The sequence below is a fragment of the Xenopus laevis genome, chromosome 2L, assembly GCF_017654675.1.
Source record: "Xenopus laevis strain J_2021 chromosome 2L, Xenopus_laevis_v10.1, whole genome shotgun sequence".
NCBI classification, from domain to species: domain Eukaryota; kingdom Metazoa; phylum Chordata; class Amphibia; order Anura; family Pipidae; genus Xenopus; species Xenopus laevis.
In genome coordinates, this window is record NC_054373.1 from 94,496,611 (window position 1) to 94,520,343 (window position 23,733).

Sequence of the window (23,733 nt, forward strand, 5' to 3'; positions counted from 1 at the left end):
CACTGGTTTTTTTATTATAACTCTGGAACCTTTAAAATGTATTAGTCTGATATTTGCTGAAGTATCTGAGCCATTGGTTCTGTTAATGGCAGCTAATTAACAAAGAGAGATTTCAGATTTTCAAGGAACAAATAACTAAACCTTGCAGAGTTTGTGTTTGGCTAGGCAATATCTGCAATTTGTCTGCGTGTGTATTTTAGGGATGCCCCGAATCCACTATTTTGGATTCAGCTGAACCCTCGAATCCTTTGCGAATTCTGGATTCGTGCATCCCTAGTGTATTTTCAAATTCTTCAAAAAACAAGCAGGTACGTTGGCAAGTATAGTAAGTAAAAACCATACACTAATTTCACTTTCACTGCCCCAGTAAGGGACTTGCCACACAACGTTCCCACTAATTCTCATAGGCTATGAAAAAACAACCCTGTGGTCCAAAAAGTACTGAATGGCCATATAAAATATTCTATGTGCTCACATTGAATATTAAGAGGGTGGTTCACCTTTAAGTTAACATTTAGTGTGTTATAGAATGGCCAATTCTAAGCACATTTTCAGTTTTTCATTTTTTATACTTTTTTTTTTTAATAATTAGCCTTTTTTGTTCTGACTTTTCAAATGGGGGTCACTGAACCCATCTAAAAAAAAATAAAAGCTCTGTAAGGATACAAATGTATTTTTGTTGCGGCTTTTCATTATTCTTCATCTTTCTATTCAGGTAATTTGCTTTTCATATTCCAGTGTCTCATTTAAATCGATGCATGGTTGCTAGGGTCATTTGGACCCTAGCAACCAGATTGCTGAAATGGCAAACTGGAGAGCTGCTGAATAACTTTTTTTTAAAAGTCTGATGACTCCTTTTCATTACTCGAACAGTTTTTATTGTTTATGTACACATTTTAAACTACTTTACAATTTCGTTACCAATAACCAGTTATCTGTCTCTTCTGCGGCACTGCGTTGTTGCCCCTTGTATCAATATCCAGTTAACTGTACATTTTTACTCAAGGCCCCTGACCCAGCAATTCATTCCAATAGCAAAGAGGTGTGGCCCTGATGCCATTTTAAAGGCAGCTATACTGGTACATGCTGCAGTTCAAATCAGATTTGCAGCTGTCCCAAGTCCTTAAAGGGCATGTCAACTCTAAAAATAAGTTTACCTAATAAAGAAAAACATAATTCTAAGCATCTATCCAATTTACATTTATTAAAAATGTTCAGTGCTTTTAACGTTATTTGTAAACACAATTGCTATTGAAAACAGCATTTGCTTAACTCCTGGTTGTTACTTTTTAAACAATGTTGCAAAAGTCTCAGTTCCTCAGCAAAGTTCTTACATTGGTTCAACAGTCTGAGCCATCAGGGCAGAGAATAGAAACTCCACTTTCAATAGCAATACATATACAATTTGTAATGAGTGTATATTGAAAAGTTGCTTAGAATTCGGTTTTCTTTTATTAAGCAAAATGTTATTTTTTGGTTAACATTCCTTTTAAAAAAGGTATCTAAACCCAATAAATGAATTAATTTCAACTTACTCAGGGTGCTTCTGTGAGCATGTTTGCAATTTACATATGTTTTCTAAGTTTAGGGGATTGAGATATTTGCATTTTTTTTTGACTACGAATTCTAGGCTTTTTGGTCCAACTGAGAGAAATCCAAAAGTAAACTGATAGAAGAAGTGCAGTTAGGGTCACTGATACTCTTCAAGAAATAGTTGGGCTGAAAATCTGCCTAGCAGTGGGAAACTGCCAATGTTTTAAAAAGCACTAAAAATAGAAAATTAATGTTAACTGACACTGAAACATTTCCCTTGAAATTGGCACCTAAAGATTATCTAGCATTATGCAGTAAATTTGTTTGTTTGAATGGAAAGAAATTCCCATGCTGATATATAATAGGATCATGATACATCAGCCCCCCCCCCCCCAAATAATAGTATTAGTGATTCCCGTTTTATATTAAGACCTTCTCCTGCATTAATGAAGCACACATCAATGTATGGCATACGCAGTATGCTAATTAATTCACAAAGAATAACAGGCCTTTGTATGCCAGATGCTTCAATAATTTGAATTTGCAGTTTCAAATATATCTGTACAACAGTAATAAGTCAGACTGTAACAATTTCTACCAACAGTAATGTTTTCTTCTTAGGAAACAGGACAGTTGCAAGTTTCCTTTAACATTGATTCTTTAATAAAATGCTTGATTTGTAAACTCATTGTATAATCCATAATTTGTGCAGGGGCTGCACTGGTTCCCTTAATATGTGGGTCAGAGCCCACTTAGCACGAAATGTTCAGTACACATTGGCATAACATTAGTTTCTGGATCAGTAGAGAAGTTACAGGTCAGAAAGGAAGTTTGCATATTTTTTTTTTTAAAGACGTAAGGGGAAAACAGAAAACCCTAGAAATGCTGGAAAGAAAATTCAAGATATTAAATATATGGGGGCTGCAACAGTTCTTTTGTGCAGTCTGAGAACAACATACACAAAGCCATTACCAAAGTGCTCTGTACCCTTTATTACTTTGGTCCAATTAACCATTTACTGGTCATCCAACCTCTAGCCACAATAATTTGAACAAATATTCTGTAACCCCATGGACTGGCATGGGCACAAGGGAATAGATATGAATAGCAAGCGCAGCTCTTCAAGGGGATTCTGGCACTAGTTAGATGTTATATAGCAGAATGCTATGCAGAAGATAGCTGTGAGCAAGAAGCTTCTAACCTACAGCTAGAATAATCCCCGAGATAAGCAGCAGAGAGAACACAGGAGATAAAGAGGACACAGTGTCCAGGCCGTGGTCTGTTCCTGCAGACAAATAACCGTGTTTATCCTGCAATCTCTGTCACTGTGGTCACCAACTTCTGACCATTCCACAGACTTTTAAACTGCTCTGGTACTGGAAATTCATTCTGTAAATACAAAAAATAAAAAATTCTAATATACAAGAAAAATGATAAAAAGAATAAAGTAATTGCAGACAGAGGAGGAAAAAAAATCTTACAAAATCTCCTCCACTGGTAGGAACCAGAACATTCATCTCTGAGGATTTGGCGCTGATGATCTCACAGGCCAAGCTGTCTTGACTTAAGTACACGTGGCAGCCATCAGTCTTATTGATAGATATTGTTGGCACTTTACCCATCACCTGCAGATGAAAATGGAATAATCGAAAACTTGGGTAAATCCAATAAGAAGCACTAGCATGCCTACTGGGAAATTGGGGTGTTGCAGGGCCAGGCTGGCTAAGTACAGCCTCGTTCACTGGATGGGGGCATCTGTAATGTGATCAGGAGACAAAACAAACAGATCTGGCTGATTTGGGAAGGGAATTTATGATATATTGCTAGCTTTATTATTTATTGCTAACTTTCCAAGAGTTTTTCTAAGCCACACAGGAGCCAAAATCAGCTAGCTGAAATACGCTGCCTGATTTCAGCCCTACCACGGGCAGTAACCTCCTCTTTTCCACATTCTTAAGAGTTGAATCGGCTTTGACGTGAACAGACTCGGTTGATTTCATCAAAGTCTTCTGAATGTGGAAAAGAGGAGGCTACTGCCCGTGGTAGGGCTGAAAACCAAAAGCATATTTCAGCTAGCTGGTTTCAGCCCCTGTGTGGCCCTACTTTGAGGATCCAGGCCTGTGCCAGCCTCTTCTGATGTTTCCTCTTCTGATCTGAAACAAATACATTATATAACCCCTTTACTTTTACGTATTTTAAAATCTTCTGTTGGGGTACCAATAAATCTCATTAAAAAAAAAAAAAATCACTGGGAAATAATGAGCAGTCACTGGCAATCCATTTATGTAACTGTATCTGGGGTACAGCTAGAGGAAATATTAGTGCAATTTTCACGTACCTGCACTTTAACATCTTTTGAGTTAATGATCTCTACTATGCCAACAGCATCTTCAAAGACCAGCCCAAGTTTCTTGCAGTTGTCTGGCGAAAGAGGTGATTAAACTTTAGTTATGACAACTGCTAGATCCATCTGCACCAAGCATAGATAATTTTGCCATGCTTCTTACCCACAGTAATGGAATTGATCTTTCCTTTCACCTGCAAGGTACTGTTCACACACTTGTAGATATATACAACCTGCTTGAGTTCTGTGTCCGTGATCTCCAGATTGGACACATTCTCCTGGTTCTCCTGTTGATCAAAATAGAAGGCATGAATTCTTTTCATGAATTAAAAAACAAAAACATATGCATTGTATATCATTTATGTATATATTTATTGCACATGAGAAGTAAATCACTGTTCAAAGTAAGAAGCAGACTGAAGCAACAATGGAAAAAAAGCAGATCACAGTGTTGGTGATCCCCCACAGAGTGCATAGCTTTGGTGACCTACAGTTTCAGTGATCTTGATTTTTATCTTAACTGTACTATAGAATAGTGTGCCAACCGCTTCATATGAATTTGCATGTGTTTACCTGACAACCCTGTTCCAGAAATGCATAAATAAATGCTCTTCTGTCCGTATTGGCAAACATAATGTGTAATCTGAGGGAAGTACAACAGTGCACTTAGAGTAGCAGTAGAGTAGACTGTCAATTTCCAGATTTTAAAAGAAATAAATGCATAATATGTGTGGGAGAAAGAGTCCTTCCTTGAATCTGCTTTTTTTCCCCACAGACATCTCCCTAAATGTGCAGCACAGAAACCAGAGCTGCCTCTATTACCTATAGTTGGTGACTGCTCGATTGTATCCAGCTTTAGCTTTTAAATGATCAAATAAAGACAGAGATAAGGAAAAAGAGTCATAAGACTTGAAGTTGGGAATGGAATGGGGGAGGCTAGCTAGAGAAATCTATACACGGATACACCCGAGATATGCCGGGTCAACCCAGTTTATTTGCTTCTTTAGACCTATTCTTAACTTCCTGTGAAAACTACTAAACAGAACTGAACCACTGAACAATATTAAGGCATCTATATTACATATCTATTTGTTTTGCCATTCAAGGGCAGATTTAAGATGCCAACCCGGTACAGAAGAGACAAGATCATCCTATTCTTGGCCAAATCAGGCTACCTTTCCATTTTCTATAATTTTATAGTTTACATCCCCTTTAATATCTGCTGGGGGATGTATCTTGTGCAGATGGCTCTCTTTTTTACCTAAATCAATTTAAATCAATTTATTTTACCCATATGAGTATATTTTGTTTCTGGCAAATAATAGAAGTTCTGTCTTTTTTTTTGGTAGGAATTAAAGATACACACAATCCCACAGGATTAAGTCTCCTTTTTTCTGAGGGCTCATTAATATTTAGAACACCTCAGACTGGGAATGCCAGTGACTGATTTAAAGGGCTAAGAAAACTTAGCTAAGGCTAAATAAATAGAAGCACTGAACTTATGAACTGCACAAAAACATGAAATCTGAACTTGTAACGTGGCAGAAGAATCGTGTGTAAAAATAAAATTGAAAACTTGCTTAGTGCTGAGGAGTAACATTTACTTTAACAGCTGCATCATTGTCCCTGATACTAGAAGATTTGGATACACAAAAAACAAAATCCCTTCAAAAACTTCAACCCCTGTGGACACAGTGCTGATATAAAGAGCTGACTTAAGATACAGATTTTTTTCTACCTGTAGCCAGGGATGTGGTAGATGCCAACAGAATTTGACACCCTATTTTGTCTTGATCACCCCCAATTGAAGGAGGCTTGTACCACCATATAACGTAAATCTGGATTCCTTGCATCCAACCATAAAGGCATGAGAACCAATGAGAAAGCCTAAAAGATGCAAAGAACATCTGACACTACAGGAGAGCCAAGATGGGGACAGCTGCAAGGCTGGAGATCATAAAGTTGAGCTAAAGATTGCTGTATCAAAAAGGCAAAATCTGCCGGAGACTGGAGAGTGTATTCTACGAGGAGAAATTACTACAGTTGGGCTAAGATTTGTCCTGCAAATTTTCCAGTCTATATAACATGAGAAACAGTCCCGCTGCCCTCCGCAGCAAAATCCAGTGTCTGTATTCACAGGTGCTTCATTGGCCTGTGTGCAGATACACGGAGTGGAATTCGGAGCCGATACAGCACATGTGAATGCAGACATCAAAGCAGGATAAGAAAAGCTGTTAAACAGCTTATACATAGGCCATGACACAGACCTGTGTTGCATTAGCCTAAAGGGATGGTATGAGTCTTCAGAATAGCTTCTAACAGCATAGCACAAGCAAACCAATTCTAATTACACCACAGAACTCACCACTTTCCATTTTTTGCCCTCCAGCTCCAGTACAGGAGGCTGCTTCTTCACCACAACGGGCTTTGCTGCAGGAGCACTGACATTTGTGGGTTTGGGAGAAGTAAAGGGTTTGGGACCAGAGCGGACTGGACCTCCATGAGTCTTCAGAGAAGGATTCTTATGGGTCTTCATGTTGTCAGAAACATGCTTCAAACCTATCAGAAAAACGGGGAAAAAGCATTGAAGTAAAGTCTTTGCAAGAACAAAGCTGTTTACTTAATAGTATAGCAATTTAAAAGAAAAGAAAAAAATTGTATGCATAAAGAACGTTTATAAAGGTGAAACAAAAACATTGCCTGATGTGCAATCACTTAATCGTAGCCCGCAATTATCATTACAAACCTGGTATAATTAGGGGCTTAACCTCTACTGAATGGAATCTGGTAGTGCACTGGAATTGCCCCTTATTTTGAATCTACTAATTTGATGTACACAATGGGTTCTATACTTTTATACTTCTATACATTTTAAAATAGTCAACAGTAAGTGTAAGTGTATTTATTTAAATTCAGCTAAATAAAAGACCATTTTGGGCTTACATCAACATGTTTATAATATGGGGACAATTATATAAGTTGCAGTAAATGTAGAATATAAACTCACTGAACACCCAAGTAACATAGCCAGCGTTCGTAGGTTAAGCGGTGGGAGTTTGTTCAATATGCTAATTTGTGCTAAAACTCAAAGTTAACACAAAAGGGCATGGCAGTGCAATATTTTACACATGTACATTTTGAGAATGTGAGTTAAAGGTCCTGAAGCTATCTTTCTGGTTATTTTTTGTTGTTGTATGTATAAAAACATATTATAAGGTTATATAATTTGCTTTCCATTGAGCCTTGTGTGATAATGCTATCAGTGCAGCTTATTGGCATTGTGGGTGTGTGCAGAACCAGAAGAGCAGGCAATAACAGAAAATCTTAGGCACTCCCCAAAGTTTGCTTCCAGTCTCTTATGAATCTAGGACTGAAAACTGCCATACAAAAGAATATACAGAGCCGTAAGCTAGTGATCTCCCCATTTGCTTTAAGCTGGGTGCTTAGCCTGGCTTTTTTTGTAAGGCAGCTCTGCACCCACCTCACTGTTGAAAACAATGCTCTTAAAAGCCTTCCCAACATCAGCTGCCTTAACGGAACACTTTTTACAGAAGCAGGCATGACTGTGACCTTCTGCAAATTCACCACTTGTTTTATTTGCAAAAGCGCACAGTCTTGCCAACTTTGGTAGAATGCATTCTAATACAGCGACCAAGGTAAGGTCTATTAAGTTTTACAAAAGAAAACTTACAGCAACCAATAATATAAAGCATTTTTACCGAACCCTCTTTCCACCCTCTGAACAGATTCCTCTTTTTACCTTTGGTGATATTCTCTCCTTGATTAAGTTGTGCAAAAAGCTGAGAACGGCTCACACTGTCATCAGCTGGAGCAGAGGCTGGTGCAGGAGGAGGAGGAGGTGGAGGACCACCAGGTGGAGGAGGTGGAGGGCCTGCCCTGGGTGCTGGTGGAGCAGCTGGAGCAGGAGCAGCACTTGAAGCCTTGGGACCCTAAGAATGTACAGGATAATGGTAATTTACCAAAAACAGACAACAGGTAAGATAAAAAGTGAGAGCCTTACGTACCGTCTTTTTCCAAGTTAGACCAGTTGTGTGATGTTCTTTAATATAAGTCTGCATGTCAGTCCAAATATTTAAATATGCTCGGACCCAGTCAGCATGTTTTTTATCCCTACAAATAAAAAAATAAAAGTGATCTCTATTCCTGATAGAAGCCAAATGCTTTTGCACAGAACATTCCACGTATAGCAACACACACACACACACACACACACACACACACACACACACACACACACACACCTGTAACAGAACCTTTCACTCTTTTTAGAATAATAAACCCATTTCTGGTTTCAACATTTTTTGTACCCCCTTAGCTCAGGACATGTTTTAATCTCTAAAATGACCCTAATTAGCCTTCAGGCTGGGCTCTATATTAAACTGCAGTGGATGACATCAGGGGGTGAGGTCAGGGTCTGATATTCCTAATCCATCAGGTTTCTAGAATACATGTAGATTTACTGTGTGGTAGGACATCTAAAGTTTGGAATCCTCAACCCTTTTCATAAAACTTAGGACACCATTAAATTTGTATGGCAGCACATGAAATGAACACAATATCAAGTGTATCACATTAGACACCACTTTAATGTAATGTTGCAACAAAGAATAGAAACTTCTAATAAACCAAAAACAGACTTATTATTATATTATTATTACTAACTGGCAATGGGCAGAGTCCCCCCTCCTCCCTAGGTCACCACATTGTTACAACGTGGCATAGTAAGCCTGTTCCTAACAAGACGACACACTGAGGTGGTTAATGTGTCTGGACTTAGAGAGCACAAAGTGTTATTTCACTCTCGTTTTCTCTGTATTTCCATATAATTCTTTTTTTTCCTCCCTTCTCTCTCTCCTTCAAGCTGGGTCGCATTCATATCCATCTCGGGCCGCAGGTTGGACACCCCTGCTGTAAACTGTTCTAAATGGATACATTTAGTTGATACATTTCTTATCTTTGTCCCTGGTGAGCAGAATCTCTGGGTTTCATTACAGGCAGCTGTTAGACTTGATACAATAGTTGCTAATAATCCAGAGATGCTGCTGAGAAATGTATCCACTCAATGTTGCAAAATTGTTTAGAGTCTGCACCTGAATTACTGAGCTGTCGGACCCAAACACCAGAGACACGAACATTCAACTTTAATCTTAGATTTTGGAAAAACATAAAAAAAATAAAATAATGGAAAGTAATTGAAAAAAGTCTTTATTTCTGGGGAACAATCTAAAAACAACTGAATTGACGAAAGTGTTTGGAAGGTGAACAACCCCTTTAACATGGGAATCTATTAAGATTCACCAATTGATTTCTCATCTCTCCAAAGCATCTCTTATGATCTCAACTGGCAATTCCCCAGTCAGGGTAAAACAACACTATGCTACATAAATCACCAGGGAAGAATCGCAGGAGGCTTAAAGTTCAAAACAGAAGCACACCATGTTCAAGCATTTCAGACTTCAGGAGAATAAAATGGCACAACAAGCTAAACATGTTGGTTGCATTACATGGGCTTGCAAACAATGACAAAAACTGGCTAGTGGTGTCTTGTAACTCGTATTCACTTATCCCTGGTCTGCATGTACTTCTGGGTAACCAAAAGAATCAAGTGATACCAACAGTCTTTCTGTTGGAAATCGTTATACTTGCCTAGTGTGGTTTACAGACGTGAAGACTATGGAATAGAACTACACATGGTGTTTTCATGAGAATGCTATTTTCTGTCTGTTCATATGGCACAATGCCAAAGGATAATCCCAAACATACTCCCAAACTAAACAAAGACAGTTGCAAGCCTGCATTACCACAAGAATCTGCTATTCTGGATTTGTGTCCCTGCACAGAGTTTAGTCACAACTTGCTACTGGGGAAATTGGAGGTGCTTTAGGGTGAATAGCTATATTAAGATCACTCCCTCAAGTATTGACAATCAAAATATGTTGTGTTACTCGGCCATTGACATCTGCAAGCAGCAGTGTATACAATGTGCCTTAAAGATAGAGTGCAACTAACCCTGCTTTGTCTTGCAGGACTTGTCTCTTATATGAAATAGTCATGATTCCTCCATGTAAGCACAAAACTATATTTTCAGCTTTATAATAAATAACCTCCCCCAAAACTGCATTTCTACTTATTATACATTGTTTTTAGACAAAAAGTAAACACTTGGCTGATATATGGAGCCTTTGCAGAAGTGCCAGTCAACATTTGTCAAAGCCGGTTTGGCTTTATTGATATATGGAGCCATTGCAGCAGTTTCCAAGAATTTTAGCAGAAAGCTTCATCTGCTCTTAGTTTTGACTGCAAGCACCACCAAGTGGCAGAGCGGAGAGGATGAGGTGTGCAATATGAATGCTTCTAACTAAAACACCTGAGTTTATACTGCAGATTTATTTCATTTTGGTCCTAACAACTTGCACTAGAATAAAAAAAGAATAAAAAATATGAACAAAAAGTGTCAACTTAAAATAAAAAGACATAGAAAGGGATTAGAACAGAGAAACCACTGTGCACTGCTGCTTTAAAAACGGAATATGAATTATATGACACTAATGATATCATGAATCCTAAAAAACAAGTCATCCATCCATTTTAATGCAACAATGCTTTGCAAACAAATTAAAATATTTAATAATAAGAAAACAGCTTACTGTAAAGGACAACTTACACATCTTTATATTCCTTCAGTACTCTGTTGGTGTAAAACATGGCAGCATCCGCCATTTCTTTTACAAAGGGACCTGGTTTAGGCGCCTAGGAGGAGAAAAAGAAGGCATCAGCAAATCATCGTCTAAGCACAATTTGCTTAATGCCCCTAGTCAGAGGGCAAAATAGCCCTTTTTTACATTACATCATTCCATTATAACCTGTTCAACAAATATGCTGCATTCAGGACAATCACAAGACAAAAACTTAATTCAATTATCTCAACAAGAAGTCAGAAAACAAAATCTTGGTAACACTATTATGGTCTAAGAGGGGGAAGTTAAAGGGCACCTGTCACCCAAATATAAAAAAAAAACTGTATTATAAGAGTAAACATGAAGTATAATTTTTTTTTTAAACCATTTATACTTGTTTTAAACTTTTTGACTCAGCTGTCAATCATATCTTTCCTGTACCTCCTCTATGCCTAAAGGTGATCATAGACGTTACAATTACTACTTTCCTGGAAAAGATCTTTCCAAGAAAGATTGTTCATTTCAATACACACGTGTAAAGCTGAATAGTCAGATATACAGGTAGAAACAATAGAATTCTACCTGTATCTGATGATTCAGCACTTACAATCGCCGATATTCCCACAGGAGACTCCTGATAAAGCTAGTTAATGAGGGAATACCCTTGATCAAGCTTACACATAAAGCCAGAGGTACGGCCTGTACATTTGATAAGATATGGAGTCCCTGGTGGGAGTCAGGCCCTGGCACTCAACCTAGGAATGACAAATTGAATGAAGTAGCCCAGTTGCAAGTAATTACTTAACTAAAGTCAGACAATACAATTAGCCCAAAGACCAACTAGCTTAACAGATATTGATAAGCAGGGGAATTATAGAAATAACATGCAGGGCAAGATCATATAAAAAAAAAAATAAATAAATAAAAAAAAAGCAGTTTATAAATTTTTAACTTACCACAGCCACCCAACCTAGGGCAGGGACACTTTCATTTAATGAAGACAAATGATTGAACAATTTACTCCCTCGATTCTTCTCTCGAAAATCCTGCACAGCTTGAATTTTTCCAGAGAGGGGGGCAAAGATAGCAGATAGATCTTTCTATGCAAGAGATGAGGATGGAGAAACAATTACCAGATCTTCACACAAACTACAGTAAAATCCCGTTTTACGTCCCCGGATTTTAAGGTTTCCCGTAATTGACAATGTTTATTTGCAGTTCCATACAGTTAAGCGGCATCTTTTTTCCCCCAGTTTTGGCACCGTCCCTTGGAAAATGTAAAATCACTGTTTTACTGTAGATACTACAATGAGTAGTGGAGCTTCAAATTAAAATAAAATTTTAATATAATTTCAAGGAGTATTCTGCGCTGGTCATTTGATATATCTGTACTATATTTGACACTGTTCTAAAGTCCTTCAGAATAGGACTTTAAAGATATAACAATAACCGTGACAAAATACTTAAAATACAGACCCCACAATCAGTAAATGTCTTTAGTTTCCACCAGATTGCAGATAAAATATCAGGAAGGCAATAGGCAATATAAATGCCTGTGACATTCCAAAAACATACAAGAAAGTGAACAGATTTCTCATAAAAATTTGAGCTCCACTGCTGAAGGAACATCATGTGAATGATGTATAATCTTTGTAAAAGTGCTGTGGAATGTTTAAGGGCTCTGCAAATAAATGGATAATAATAGCAATTGAAGAAAAACCCAATTGCGAAAGTGTCAAACTCTGCTTAATTATACACAGATTTACACAGCATTCTGTTCTGGCATTAGACATTTGCGTAACCAACTTATAACTGTATATGTTATGTTCATGAAAGAGACACTCACCTCTGCTGGCTGCTGATACTGAGAGGCCATCACCAAAATGTCTCTCTGCAATTGTATGCCTGACCTAAACAGATCAGCCTGTAAGTCAAGGGAAAGAGAACTTATTTTTTTTAAATAAAAATAACCCAACCAAACAATCTGTAATGGTCATGTGGAAAATAATGGACAAATAAAAAATCCAGCCATCAGGGTTAAAATGGAGTGTTACTGCACTACCGCTCTAAAATTCAAAAAATTTGGTCTGTCCCTTCCCCAATTCAATCAGCGGCACAATGGAAATATTTGATTTTTCATGTATAGTGTCCCTATATGTCCATTCATATTAACCCTCAACAAAGTATAAAAATCAGGGATAGACCACAAGTGTTAAGCTGCCAATAGATGTAAAGATTTTTAAAAGATCCGATCGTCATCGTGAGAACACTATTATCTCAAAACGATCGTACGAATTGTCCATCAACTTAAAAGACCATTTCAGGCGATATTGCCAGGAAAACAAAGGGTAGCTGCCTGCTTGTCCCTGCAAACATAGATAGATTGCACTGGGACGATAAAGATTTTTTAACCTGGCCAATCAATTTTCTGACAGATGTCGGCCGAAAAATCGTAAGATGTACGATCATTCGAATCCCACTAACTGCACAATAATTTCGAAGGATTGGTCGGACTTCGCTAAAAATCTTTGCGTCTATGTGGACCTTTAATTGCACAAAAGATGAAGAGATCATTGTTTTTCCACCCTTCACTATCATCCCCTCCAGCACTACTAAAACATCCCAAAGAATCACTGTATAAAGCCATATAATGCAGAATTCAACTCTACATGTTCCAAATGAGTAAGTTTGGCACTTTTACAGTGACCCCAAGTTGTCTACAAAATTCAATTTTGAGTATCAAAGGGATTTATTCTACTACACAGCCACCCAACATGTCCTTTTATATGCATACATTAAAATTTCAGTCCCACAAGACATGTTAACTTACTTTCCAGCCCACTGTAATATTCCTTGCAATTGGAAAATTAATTCTATCTGTAACATTTTGTCCCCACTAACCTGCTTCTCAACATCCCCACCAATCTCTTTGCTCTTCTTCATGAATTCTGCCACTGGCCCATTAATGAGATTATCATATGCCTGAACATATACAGCTGTATCTGTAAGTATAAATGCAAATAAGTTACAATTCATTAAAAAGGATATACCCAAAACATCATAGAAAATAGTTGGAAACATACAACTGATCTAGAGCATTTCACAAACCTGCAGAAGATGCATCTCCACCAGAGCCTGCAGCAAGAGTCTCCAATTTTGCAACAGCCTTCTCCAGGCGATCAACTAGGCCGTGAATATCTGCCATGACTGGGGGAAGACAAAAAAAAAACAAAAAACGGATGTCAGCTCTGACAATGCAAGAAAATAAATAGACTGCACTGACCACACTGGCTTCTGAAAAAAACACAGCAAAAAACTAACTATATATCAGTAAAATTGCTATTTCATAAATTTCTTCTTAGGAGGAAAAGGAAATCTATGTGTTCATACGGTTATATTATGAAGCAAGTTAAACCATGGTATCATCTAAAATCATAAGGGACAACAGTGCAAAAAGTAAACAATGGCACAGACTAAGACAGGTTTCAGCATCAACACTGGGTAAGAAAAACTAATTTTAAACCCTGAGGGCAATTTATGTTTCCATTTGCAAGTCCTTTTCAGCAGTATGAAAACCAGTCACGTCAGCAGAAATTAAAGCAAGACATGCAAATTCATTAACAAACTACCCACTTGCTGGAAAACAAATCACTCATTATCATATTTTACACCAATCAGACAGGCACTCATTATTATATCTAACTTTCAATAAAACAAAGGGCATCTTGTCATTACGTTTGTAAACATTAAAACATCTTTTCAAACAAGAATAAATAGCCATTCAATTCAACACAATTTTTAGCAATTGTTTATTCATGTAGCCCAAAAGTTTAGTTCACACAAGGGATTTAAAGGGCAACTACAAGCTAATTGCATTCTTATTGAACAGTGCTGCTGTTCTATATGCCTCAGTCACCAAACACAAGTTAATTAAATTAAGAAAGGTCCCCCCCAAGCAATATTACTATCTTCTGGCTTCCTCTTGCTCTTCAGGGGCAAAGCTGTCTTTAGTACCTTGCACTAGCCTACATGCTGTATTCTAGTGTCAGACCTTAAAAGGGGAAGCTATGTCAGAATTTAAGTGGGTGATCTAAGTTCTATAGCATCATGTGACAAATCAGCCAAAAATAAGGAAAATGATCACATTTTCTTACAAGCTTTTGCCCTTAGACTAAACTTCCAAACTAATGAAAACCCCTACCCTCCATAGTTCCCCCCTCCTTGCCCCCCCACCACACAGGTGTTAATATCTGTAAATGCTCCGAAGCCCTTACTTATCCCTCGATGCGGAATCGGCGCAGCGGAACTCACAGGTGCCATCTTCACCGCTTCAGGAATCTTCAAGTCCCTTCAGCAATTTCCGTGGCTGTCAGCGCATGTGCAGTTGTTTGGGACTGGCATATTGCTACAACTGCGTATGCGCTGATAGGCTGCTTACTTTCCGAAGACTCCCAAAGCGGTGAAGATGTCGCCCTGAGCTCTTCTGCGCTGACTCTGCATCGAGGGGTAATTAAAGACTTAGGGAAATTAATATCTGTGCGGGGGGAAACAGGGAGGGGGTTCATTAGTTTGGGGGTTTAGTTCTCCTTTACGTGGTGATACACAGGGGTCAAATATATTCCATGAGTTTCAGACTAATGTAGAAAAAAAACATCTTATGAAAAAAAAAGACCAATACTTCAAAGAAAATATTTTTTTTGCTGAAGTTCAAAAGTCCTCTATACTATATAAAAGTATACAGTTTCTCTTTCTGTGCTGCAGGCCCTTTAATAGAGTATTTATAATTCAAGGGACAGCCCATGTAAAAAGGGATGCGGTAGGTCACAACCTTAAGTTTGAAAGTCACTGTTTTTACATGTAAAGGGCTACTGAATTAACAACTTCAACAAGTCTGAGCAAAAACCTGCACATACCATTCACACAGAAGTGATCAACAAAGACCACACAATAATCTGTAACAAGCATCTGTGCTGCTCTACAAGAATGTGCCTCTCCCACATTCCCAAATTATTTGATCCAAAATCTACACGTTGAACTTTCCAGTAGTTTTCAATATATATATATCTTGATTCAGGCACAGGGCTATTTCACCAAGGTGCAGCAAGCTGATAACTTACAATCAACAAAACATTGTTAGCATTACTACTGGCAACGGCAAGAAACAATCTAGGCTCAAAAAAGTAATTATCCTTCAGAGGTTAGGAAAGATGTAAAAAATTTGTATTTTCAACAGATCAGTTTACAAACACCTATTTTATGAACACCAACTTCAAAGGTATCATACATGGATAGATCCTAAAATAATTTACTGACACCCACAATGCATTTGTTTTTAAAATATATATTGTAGGTACCAGTAATTAAAATTTCAACAGAGGTAATGCTAACAAACAGTGTTAAAGCAGCTTGATTTAGCAAGGCAGCAACTTCTTACAAAACAACTGCACTTCCTCATTTTAAGGGCTCTTACAGACGAGCGTTTTTAGCTGCGCTCCAGTTTCATGCGTTCAGCCGCAGGGGAGCGCAGGAGTAGATGCACTGAATTCTTTTCAATGGGGCTGTACTCACACAGACGCATGTAAGCGCCAAACGCAGGAAAAATGGAACATGCTGCGTCCCAACCTGCGTTCAGTGTCTACGTGTGTCTGTGCGAGTACAGCCCCATTGAAAAGAATTCAGTGCGTCTACTCCTGCGCTCCCCTGCGGCTGAACGCATGAAACTGGAGCGCAGCTAAAAACGTTTGTCTGTAAGAGCCCTTAAAATGAGGAAGTGCAGTTGTTTTGTTCCGGTTTCATGCGTTCAGCCGCAGGGGAGCGCAGCTAAAAAACGTTCATCCGTAAGAGCCCTAAAGCTCTGTATAATTACTGTTTAAAATTGAGAAAACATTCCCCTGCAGTTAATATAAAGTGCTGTATATGTCGGCACTAAATAAGTAAAAGATAATAAGGCTCAAATGAATACAGTAATGATGTTCAATGCACTATGCCCTGCAGTTGCACCAAAATGCTCAGAACAGGCCTCCTAGTAGGTGATGAGTGTAAAGACTAAACCTTGTTACATGAGATATACATATATAAAGCAATGTGGCACTTTGTCCATTCTGTTATCTGAACTCCAACACTAAGTCTAATGAGAGCCATTTGGGAGTTGCAGCTTCACACAAGTAACTCGGGCATGCAGTGTGCATGTTATAAGCTACACTGAGGCAGAATAACAAGGTACAACATCTATAAGAATGTATGGCAGCTGCTAGCCAATGTCCCTACTTGGTATTAATATTTTAATTGTGTATTAATAATTTCAAATAGCAATATATTATCAATATAAAAATGTCTTATGCCCAAAGAGGGCACAAAATGGTTTTGCTGAAAGGGCTGTAACTTCAAGTTAACTTCTAGTTGTGCAAATGAGCCACATTCCCCAGCCTTCAAGTGAGGTTCACTATAAAAAGACTGTCTGCTACACATTGTGGAGTCATTTAGATGCTGGGAGATACTCATACAATACAATTACATAAGAAATATGCGATTGCGGATAACAGATATATATTATCTAGTCAGCACTTACCACACAGGTTTTACACACACAATTTGCCCGCAACACCCTGCAGTCTACTCTGCACAAGATACCGGCTTGTCTCTGCCCCGCCCTACTTACCTCCACCGATTCACAGTCTCTCGCACTGCCCCACTTCCGGCAGCCACTTCCCAGTGTGCCGCCTTCCAAGCTACTTCCGTGTGGCTTTTTCAATTTGTGGGAGGAACCCGATGTTCGATTCGCTGTAGATTAAATATAGTCGTTTCCTTGTGTCGACGTTTAGCCCTGGCAATAATGTACAGCTGATATAACTGGGGTGTGATAAAAGCATTCATGACGTATGTTTTGATCCTCTGTGTTACCTCTGCTAATCTATTTGACATAATAATACTATTGGTTTCAATTTCGCCACTGAAAATGACTTTAGAATTGTCCGTAGTTCTCGTGCAACGCATTTATTGTTCCGGTCATGTGGCACGAACGAGCTACGAACGTGTGTGTGTCTGTTTCTTCAATCTGTTACCAAAGATGGTCACAGACTGAGAGCTTGATGTGGGGTGGGGCTGGGAGTAAGCGGTGACTGACAGCGTATATCAAACAGGACGGAAGTTGCCAGTAAGAAAAAAGAAAAAGCGCGATTTTGCATAGTCATACACAAGTAGAACTCCAACCCCTTAGGGCATTTTTTTCCGTACCAAAAAAGTAAAAATGATTGCATGCAACGAGAAAGGCAAGGTCAACCTATTTTTGGGCAGCTGCCCCAGATCTTGACCGAGATGTCTTGTCTTGTGTGTCCACCAGTCCTAATATAACATTTCTTTTATTTTTAGAGTTTTTAAATGATTTGTCTTCTTCTGCTAACTCTTTCAAATGGGGGTCACTGACCCCATCTAAAAACAAATGCTCTGTATGTCTACAAATATATTGTTATTCCTAAGTTTTATTACTCAACTTTATATTCAGGTCTCTCCTATTCATATTACAGTGTCTTATTCAGGGGCGTAAGAAGAGCGCCCCCTAGTCAGAATTTTCTTAGAAGGGCCAGACGCTCCTACTTGTCCCCTCCCACACTCGTGAGCATAAGGTTACCAGCTTTACCTGAACTCCAGGTGGGGTGCTGACCAATTATGTCATGGGGCAAGGTGGTGCCGTTGCATGGGTGGGTGGAGCTATGACATGGTGATTGGCTGATCACAGCGTCAGTCTCAGGGAATCCTGCCGGTTTTCCAAATGAGGAAAACTGGGCAGGCAGTTTTGACCTGGTCAGCCCTCTGGAAAAATGAGCTGTCCAGGTTAAAACTGGACAGGTGGCAACCCTACATGAGCACCTCAATTTAAAGAAGAAGAAAGCTGCGGGGAAGGGGATTTGAACGCTATATATAGGAAACACAGCCTGCTGTCCGGCAACCCCTCTTTCCGGCCCCACCACCGTTTTCTCTATAGTTACTCCAATGCTCTTATTCAAATCAATACATTCATTTATTAATAGTACATGAAAAACACAACTCATTGATTTTTGTAGTAATGGTCTCTTTTCCCCTTTTTTATATGTAACCTTAGCGAATATGCCACCTGCAAGAATGAAATTGATTTGGTATTTAGCTTTCTATATTTTAATAGAGATTAGATACAGACTGTATGAATACTGTAAAGTGATTTAGTTGCATGGGTTGCCATGGCGACACACATTATGGAGGAATTTATAGGTATCGACGTGGAGTCCGTATCAAAAAAGTGACGTCAAGTGACACGACTGTGCAGCCAGGACCAAGCACGCTGTTTGATGGACTTATCGGAGGGTATATATTTCACATAACTTGTGTGAGTGTTGCCTACACCTTTTTTTTGCATATGCCCTTGACAAAAGCTCCACTTTGAGGGCTGAAACGAGTTTTTTTTTTATGTGTACTACTAATATGTAGTGTATTGATGCATAGGTACTATGGAGGTTTTTAGGTGGCTCCCTACAATGAGCACCCAATTTTGTAGAGATTAGTAGATTTACTGGTGTGCCATCCTAATATGTAGGATATGTATATATTGCATATCTTATTCAAATCAATGCATGGTTGCAAGGGTAATTCGAACCCTAGCAACTGGATTGCTGAAATTGCAAACTGAAGAGCCCCTGAATAAAAGTCTAAATAACTAAAAAACACAAATAATAGAAAATTAAAACTAACTGCAAATTATCTCAAAATATCACTTTACAGGTGGAATAAAAATAAAGGAAGGATGGTAATTTGTTCCAGGAAAGGTGGTAATCCTAGTTATACATGGACCTATTCAAAATTTGCAGTTGATAATTATTTTGTATTGGTATGAATGATTAGCATTCCTGTCTGTTTCTAGCCTACCATTTTCTGAAAAAAAGTCTCTTCTTCCTTGATCTTTACCAACCAGCAAGCTCTGGATTCTGGCAAATGATAGAGGAGTTGCTTGTAAAATGGTGAACTACTGCAAACACTATGAAAATGAATGAAGCAACACAGTCTCTGCAAGCATCCCCTAGAAAGTACCCAAACAAAGTCACTGGTAAAAGCAAGTTTTATTCAGCGAATTTACAGAAACAATGTACAGTGCAACCCACTGTACTGCAGGAATCACCAGATTACTAAAAAAAAAGCCAGTGTCAATTAAAACAGTATTAGAATGTTTTGTTGGCTGGAGCACTATTATCGCTTGTTTGTGTACAGTAACAGATTGGGACATACAACAGCAGTGCAGATTGCTGTCCCTAACAGAAGCAGATGCACACACCAGCTAATGCTACAACCTTTGCCAGCTACAGTACATACAGCTATTATATAGGTTGAAAGAGCAGGAACAGAACACATAGCTTCCATAGAAGACAAGATTGCCACTCCCAACTCCAAGTATATTCCTGCTCAAATGAAGTACAGGGCAAGTCAACTCCAAAATAAAACTTTGCATAATAAAAGAACCAATGATGCTACAGCTTCCAAAGCATCGAAGTCCACAAAATTATGGTTGTGCTTTGACGTGATTTGGATGCAATCACGCAAAAACATGTGCAAGGGTCAAAACTGCGTAATTACCAGCACTCGCATCAAAATTATGGCTGCACAAGCATGCACATGCATCGGAGCACTGGGGATTACGCATACAGGAGAACGTGTTCCCAGTGCTCCCTGGATTGTGGCTGTGTGGCATGCCACCCCTAAAATCTTTCCAACCTAGGCCTGGGCCTTTGTGGCCAGAACAGGAGATGGGTTGGACTGCAGTCACCGGTTGTGTCCTCTTTTACAGATAAAAAGAAAAATTGAAGCAACAACTATTCTCCAGAAAAAATAAAGTTTATTTAGTCCATAAAAAGGAGACCACCACTAGACCATGGTCTACTGGACTAAATCAACTTTTTTATGGAGCACAGTGTTGCTGCTTTTCTTTTTATCTGTGGATCCTTAAAGGGAATGGCAACCTAAAAAAATATTTTTGCCTAATAAAAGAAAACAAAATTCTAAGCAGCTTTGCAATATACATTCATTACACAATGTCTATGTTTTTTAAGTTATTTGTATATGTATTGCAACTGAAAGCAGTTTGCCTGTCCATTTCTATTCTCTGCAATGATGGCTCAGACTGTTGAAACAACATAAGACAAGGATGCTGACTAAAACTGGCCATAGACGCAAAGATCCGATTGTACGATCGGACTTCCCCATCTCCCGACCTGCCACTAACCATTCAGATCAAATAAAGTAGAAAAGAACAGATCAGCCGATATTCTGCCCCTGACAGCAATCGTGCGAAAGTTATGTCCGACAAAGCTAGTGACAGTCTCCCACTGAAAATCGTACGATCAGCAATACATGCAGAGATATCGGCAGCTGACAGAAATCTTTTAACCTGTCCAATCGCCCAAACGACCGATCTCCGCTAGACGAAAAACGTCGAGACTCTGCAAACATGGCCAGCTTTACAGGCCTGTCTTTTGCAACACTGTTTACAAGGTAACAACCAGGAGGTAAGCAAATGCTGCTTTTAATGGCAATTCTTTTTACAAATAACATTAATAGCACAGAATTTTTTAAATAAATGTATATTGGAAAGTTGCTTAGAATTATGGTATCTTCCCCTCACAGCTGCAATTGTGGTGGAATTAAGCAAAAAAACACACAATTGTAGACAAAAAGCATGGCAACTTTTGTCTGAAATTGCACATTGCACTTGCGCTCATAAAGTCCTAATATTGTAGGAAATGCCACAAAATATGGAGGTATCTATCTATGTGAAATGGCCAGATGTAAATGGATGGGGACATATGAACATAATAAACACCGCATTTAAGAAAATGCATGCAGTCAAAAGACTGGGTTATTGGTAAAACATGGGGCTAGGGAATGTGCAATGGTTATGAAATTTATCGCTTGCTGTAGGAAGTGACCCATGCCCCTGATATTGCAAATATACCAATGCTTGAGGAATGGGTGAACAAGCTGGATTTTTTATATCACTTATCTGTTCACCAGAATCACATTCATTAGTCTATCTTTTTTCATATCCATTAACAAATGACAAATGAACAAATGACCAATGGTGCCATCTGATGTGTAGGCTCTCCATAAAAAAAAGATTATTGGAGGCAGGGCAGGGGTGACTTGTGGAACAAGGTATTGGAGTGAACACACAGCACTCCAAGCTTTGGGTGCCAATACTACTTGGCCAGGCTATGCTGATTGTGAAGGTAACACATAGAATTCTGGCCTGTAACTATCCTACTTATCTAAATTATTCAGAATCAGAGAACTGAAAATTGTTTAATATACATTCCCCACCTGCTATATAGAGACTCTCGTAAAGCTTAATTTTTTTTTATAACTCAGAATCCCTATTAGTGGGGATCATGGGCTATATATTTTTTACTGCCTGAATAAAGGGCACTGTATTCAGCAATCCTGGGTGCACTATTACTGTCCTATGTCTGTTAACTTAGCTGCAATATGGCCTTTCCATTGTTACTAGCCATTTCTTTGTTCTTACCTTAGCGCAGTGGGTGTCAAACCTTTTCAGTTTCAGTAAATCCCTTTTGAATTTCTAGCTTTGGTCAGGGACCCCCTTAAAAATCCAACCTTTGACATGAAATGAGTAAAGATACAGGAAAATATCTGTGTATCAGATCAAGAATATCTATGACAGCAAATACAAACACCCCAAATTTCACCCTAATCTCAACTGACCTTCAAGATGGTCTTTCAGGTGTATTTAGAAGAGCAAGTGCACCCAATTTTCACCCTAACTGGCCTTCAGATAGTTAGTGCTTCAAGACTCCCCCAGAAGGGGCCAGCCCCAAAGTTTGTGAACTAGTGCATTAATTGAAAATCCTGATCCTGTTCATAAATTGTGGTGAGCCATTGGGCACTCTATAATTCCTGTGCCTATCAATAATGTCATAATGTCATATTTATAAAGGCCTATTTTCTTTTATACCACCACCCCCTCACTGTATTTTATATCATTATTTTCATGGCGTAATCTGCTCAAGTGGGAATGTTTTCTTTTATAACACCACCCCCTCACTGTATTTTATACCATTATTTTCATGGCGTAATCTTCGTAAGTGGGAAAAACTTAGGCAGCAAATAAATTCCAGTAATACAAAAATCAGAGCTGCTAAATGGATTATTTAAAAAGTGCCAACATATTTCACTGTACAACAGACTTATTACAGGTATAGGATCTATTATCTGGAGTGCTTGGAACCAGGGGGTTTCCAGAAAAGGGGTCTTTCCATATTATAGAGCATCTTTCCTCAAGGAAAGATACATTTAAACATTAAAAAGCTGGAAGTCATTTAGTACCACAGTATGGCAAGGCTTTATCTTCAGCTAAATGTAAGCAGCCAGGGAAGTCAGGGTTGCTTGCATCCATCCAGAAAGGACATTGTGTGCAAACTGCAATATATTTTTATATTTCAGGGATGTCCAGCTTGTGGCACTCGTTTTGTTGTTGAAATTCAACTCCTGCTGAATTATATAAACCCCCTTAGATGTGGACCCCCCACTTTTCGAACTCTGGCCCCTCTTTATAGAACCTAAAGCTCACATACTGCCCCAGCAAAACTGATACACCCACATGTGATCAATACAGACCCTGATCTTGTGGGAGTACCACTGAAAGAGCCAATTATCTGAGCCCTCTTTACCATCTGTATTGGTCAGTACAGATATGGGATCTAATACTGTAAGTGAAAATTAGTCAAAAAATGGTCATATTTTTAGTTAGATTGCTAGTCATGGCATACATGGGGTATATTCTTACGTGCCTCTGCTATGTTTTTATTTTTGCTTTCTAATACATGACCATACAGATGCACAACTTACATTACTATTGATATTATATAATACTATCCCCATGAGGCATTGTGAGACACAATCAGTATATGAAAGAACAAACACCGAAATAAATTAATTTACAATATTTCATGAAAGCAAACATTCCAAATATGCCCAACAATACCAAAACTAGCATTCCGTATGATTTCATCCCTTGGTTACTGATGGTCCTGTAGGCTTACTTATTGCTCATTTGTAAGCAGGATATTGTAAATGTGCTCTGTGCTCTAGAATACATACAAATTGCCATACTTAAACACAGAC

General features: G+C 38.6%; 1 protein-coding gene across 2 annotated transcripts; it reads right to left on the reverse strand.

Annotated features, from left to right (window-relative positions):
• Positions 1-2,173: 2,173 nt before the first annotated feature.
• cap1.L (cyclase associated actin cytoskeleton regulatory protein 1 L homeolog) lies at positions 2,174-17,392 on the reverse strand. 2 transcript variants are annotated; one of them, NM_001089170.1, is given in 13 exon segments: positions 2,174-2,922; positions 3,015-3,158; positions 3,872-3,954; positions 4,041-4,164; positions 6,243-6,436; positions 7,638-7,827; positions 7,903-8,008; positions 10,563-10,648; positions 11,532-11,675; positions 12,422-12,499; positions 13,477-13,577; positions 13,684-13,782; positions 17,144-17,196. In NM_001089170.1, coding segments are annotated over 12 exon segments (1,431 nt in total). In that variant the 5' UTR covers positions 13,781-13,782; positions 17,144-17,196; the 3' UTR covers positions 2,174-2,838.
• Positions 17,393-23,733: the final 6,341 nt, after the last annotated feature.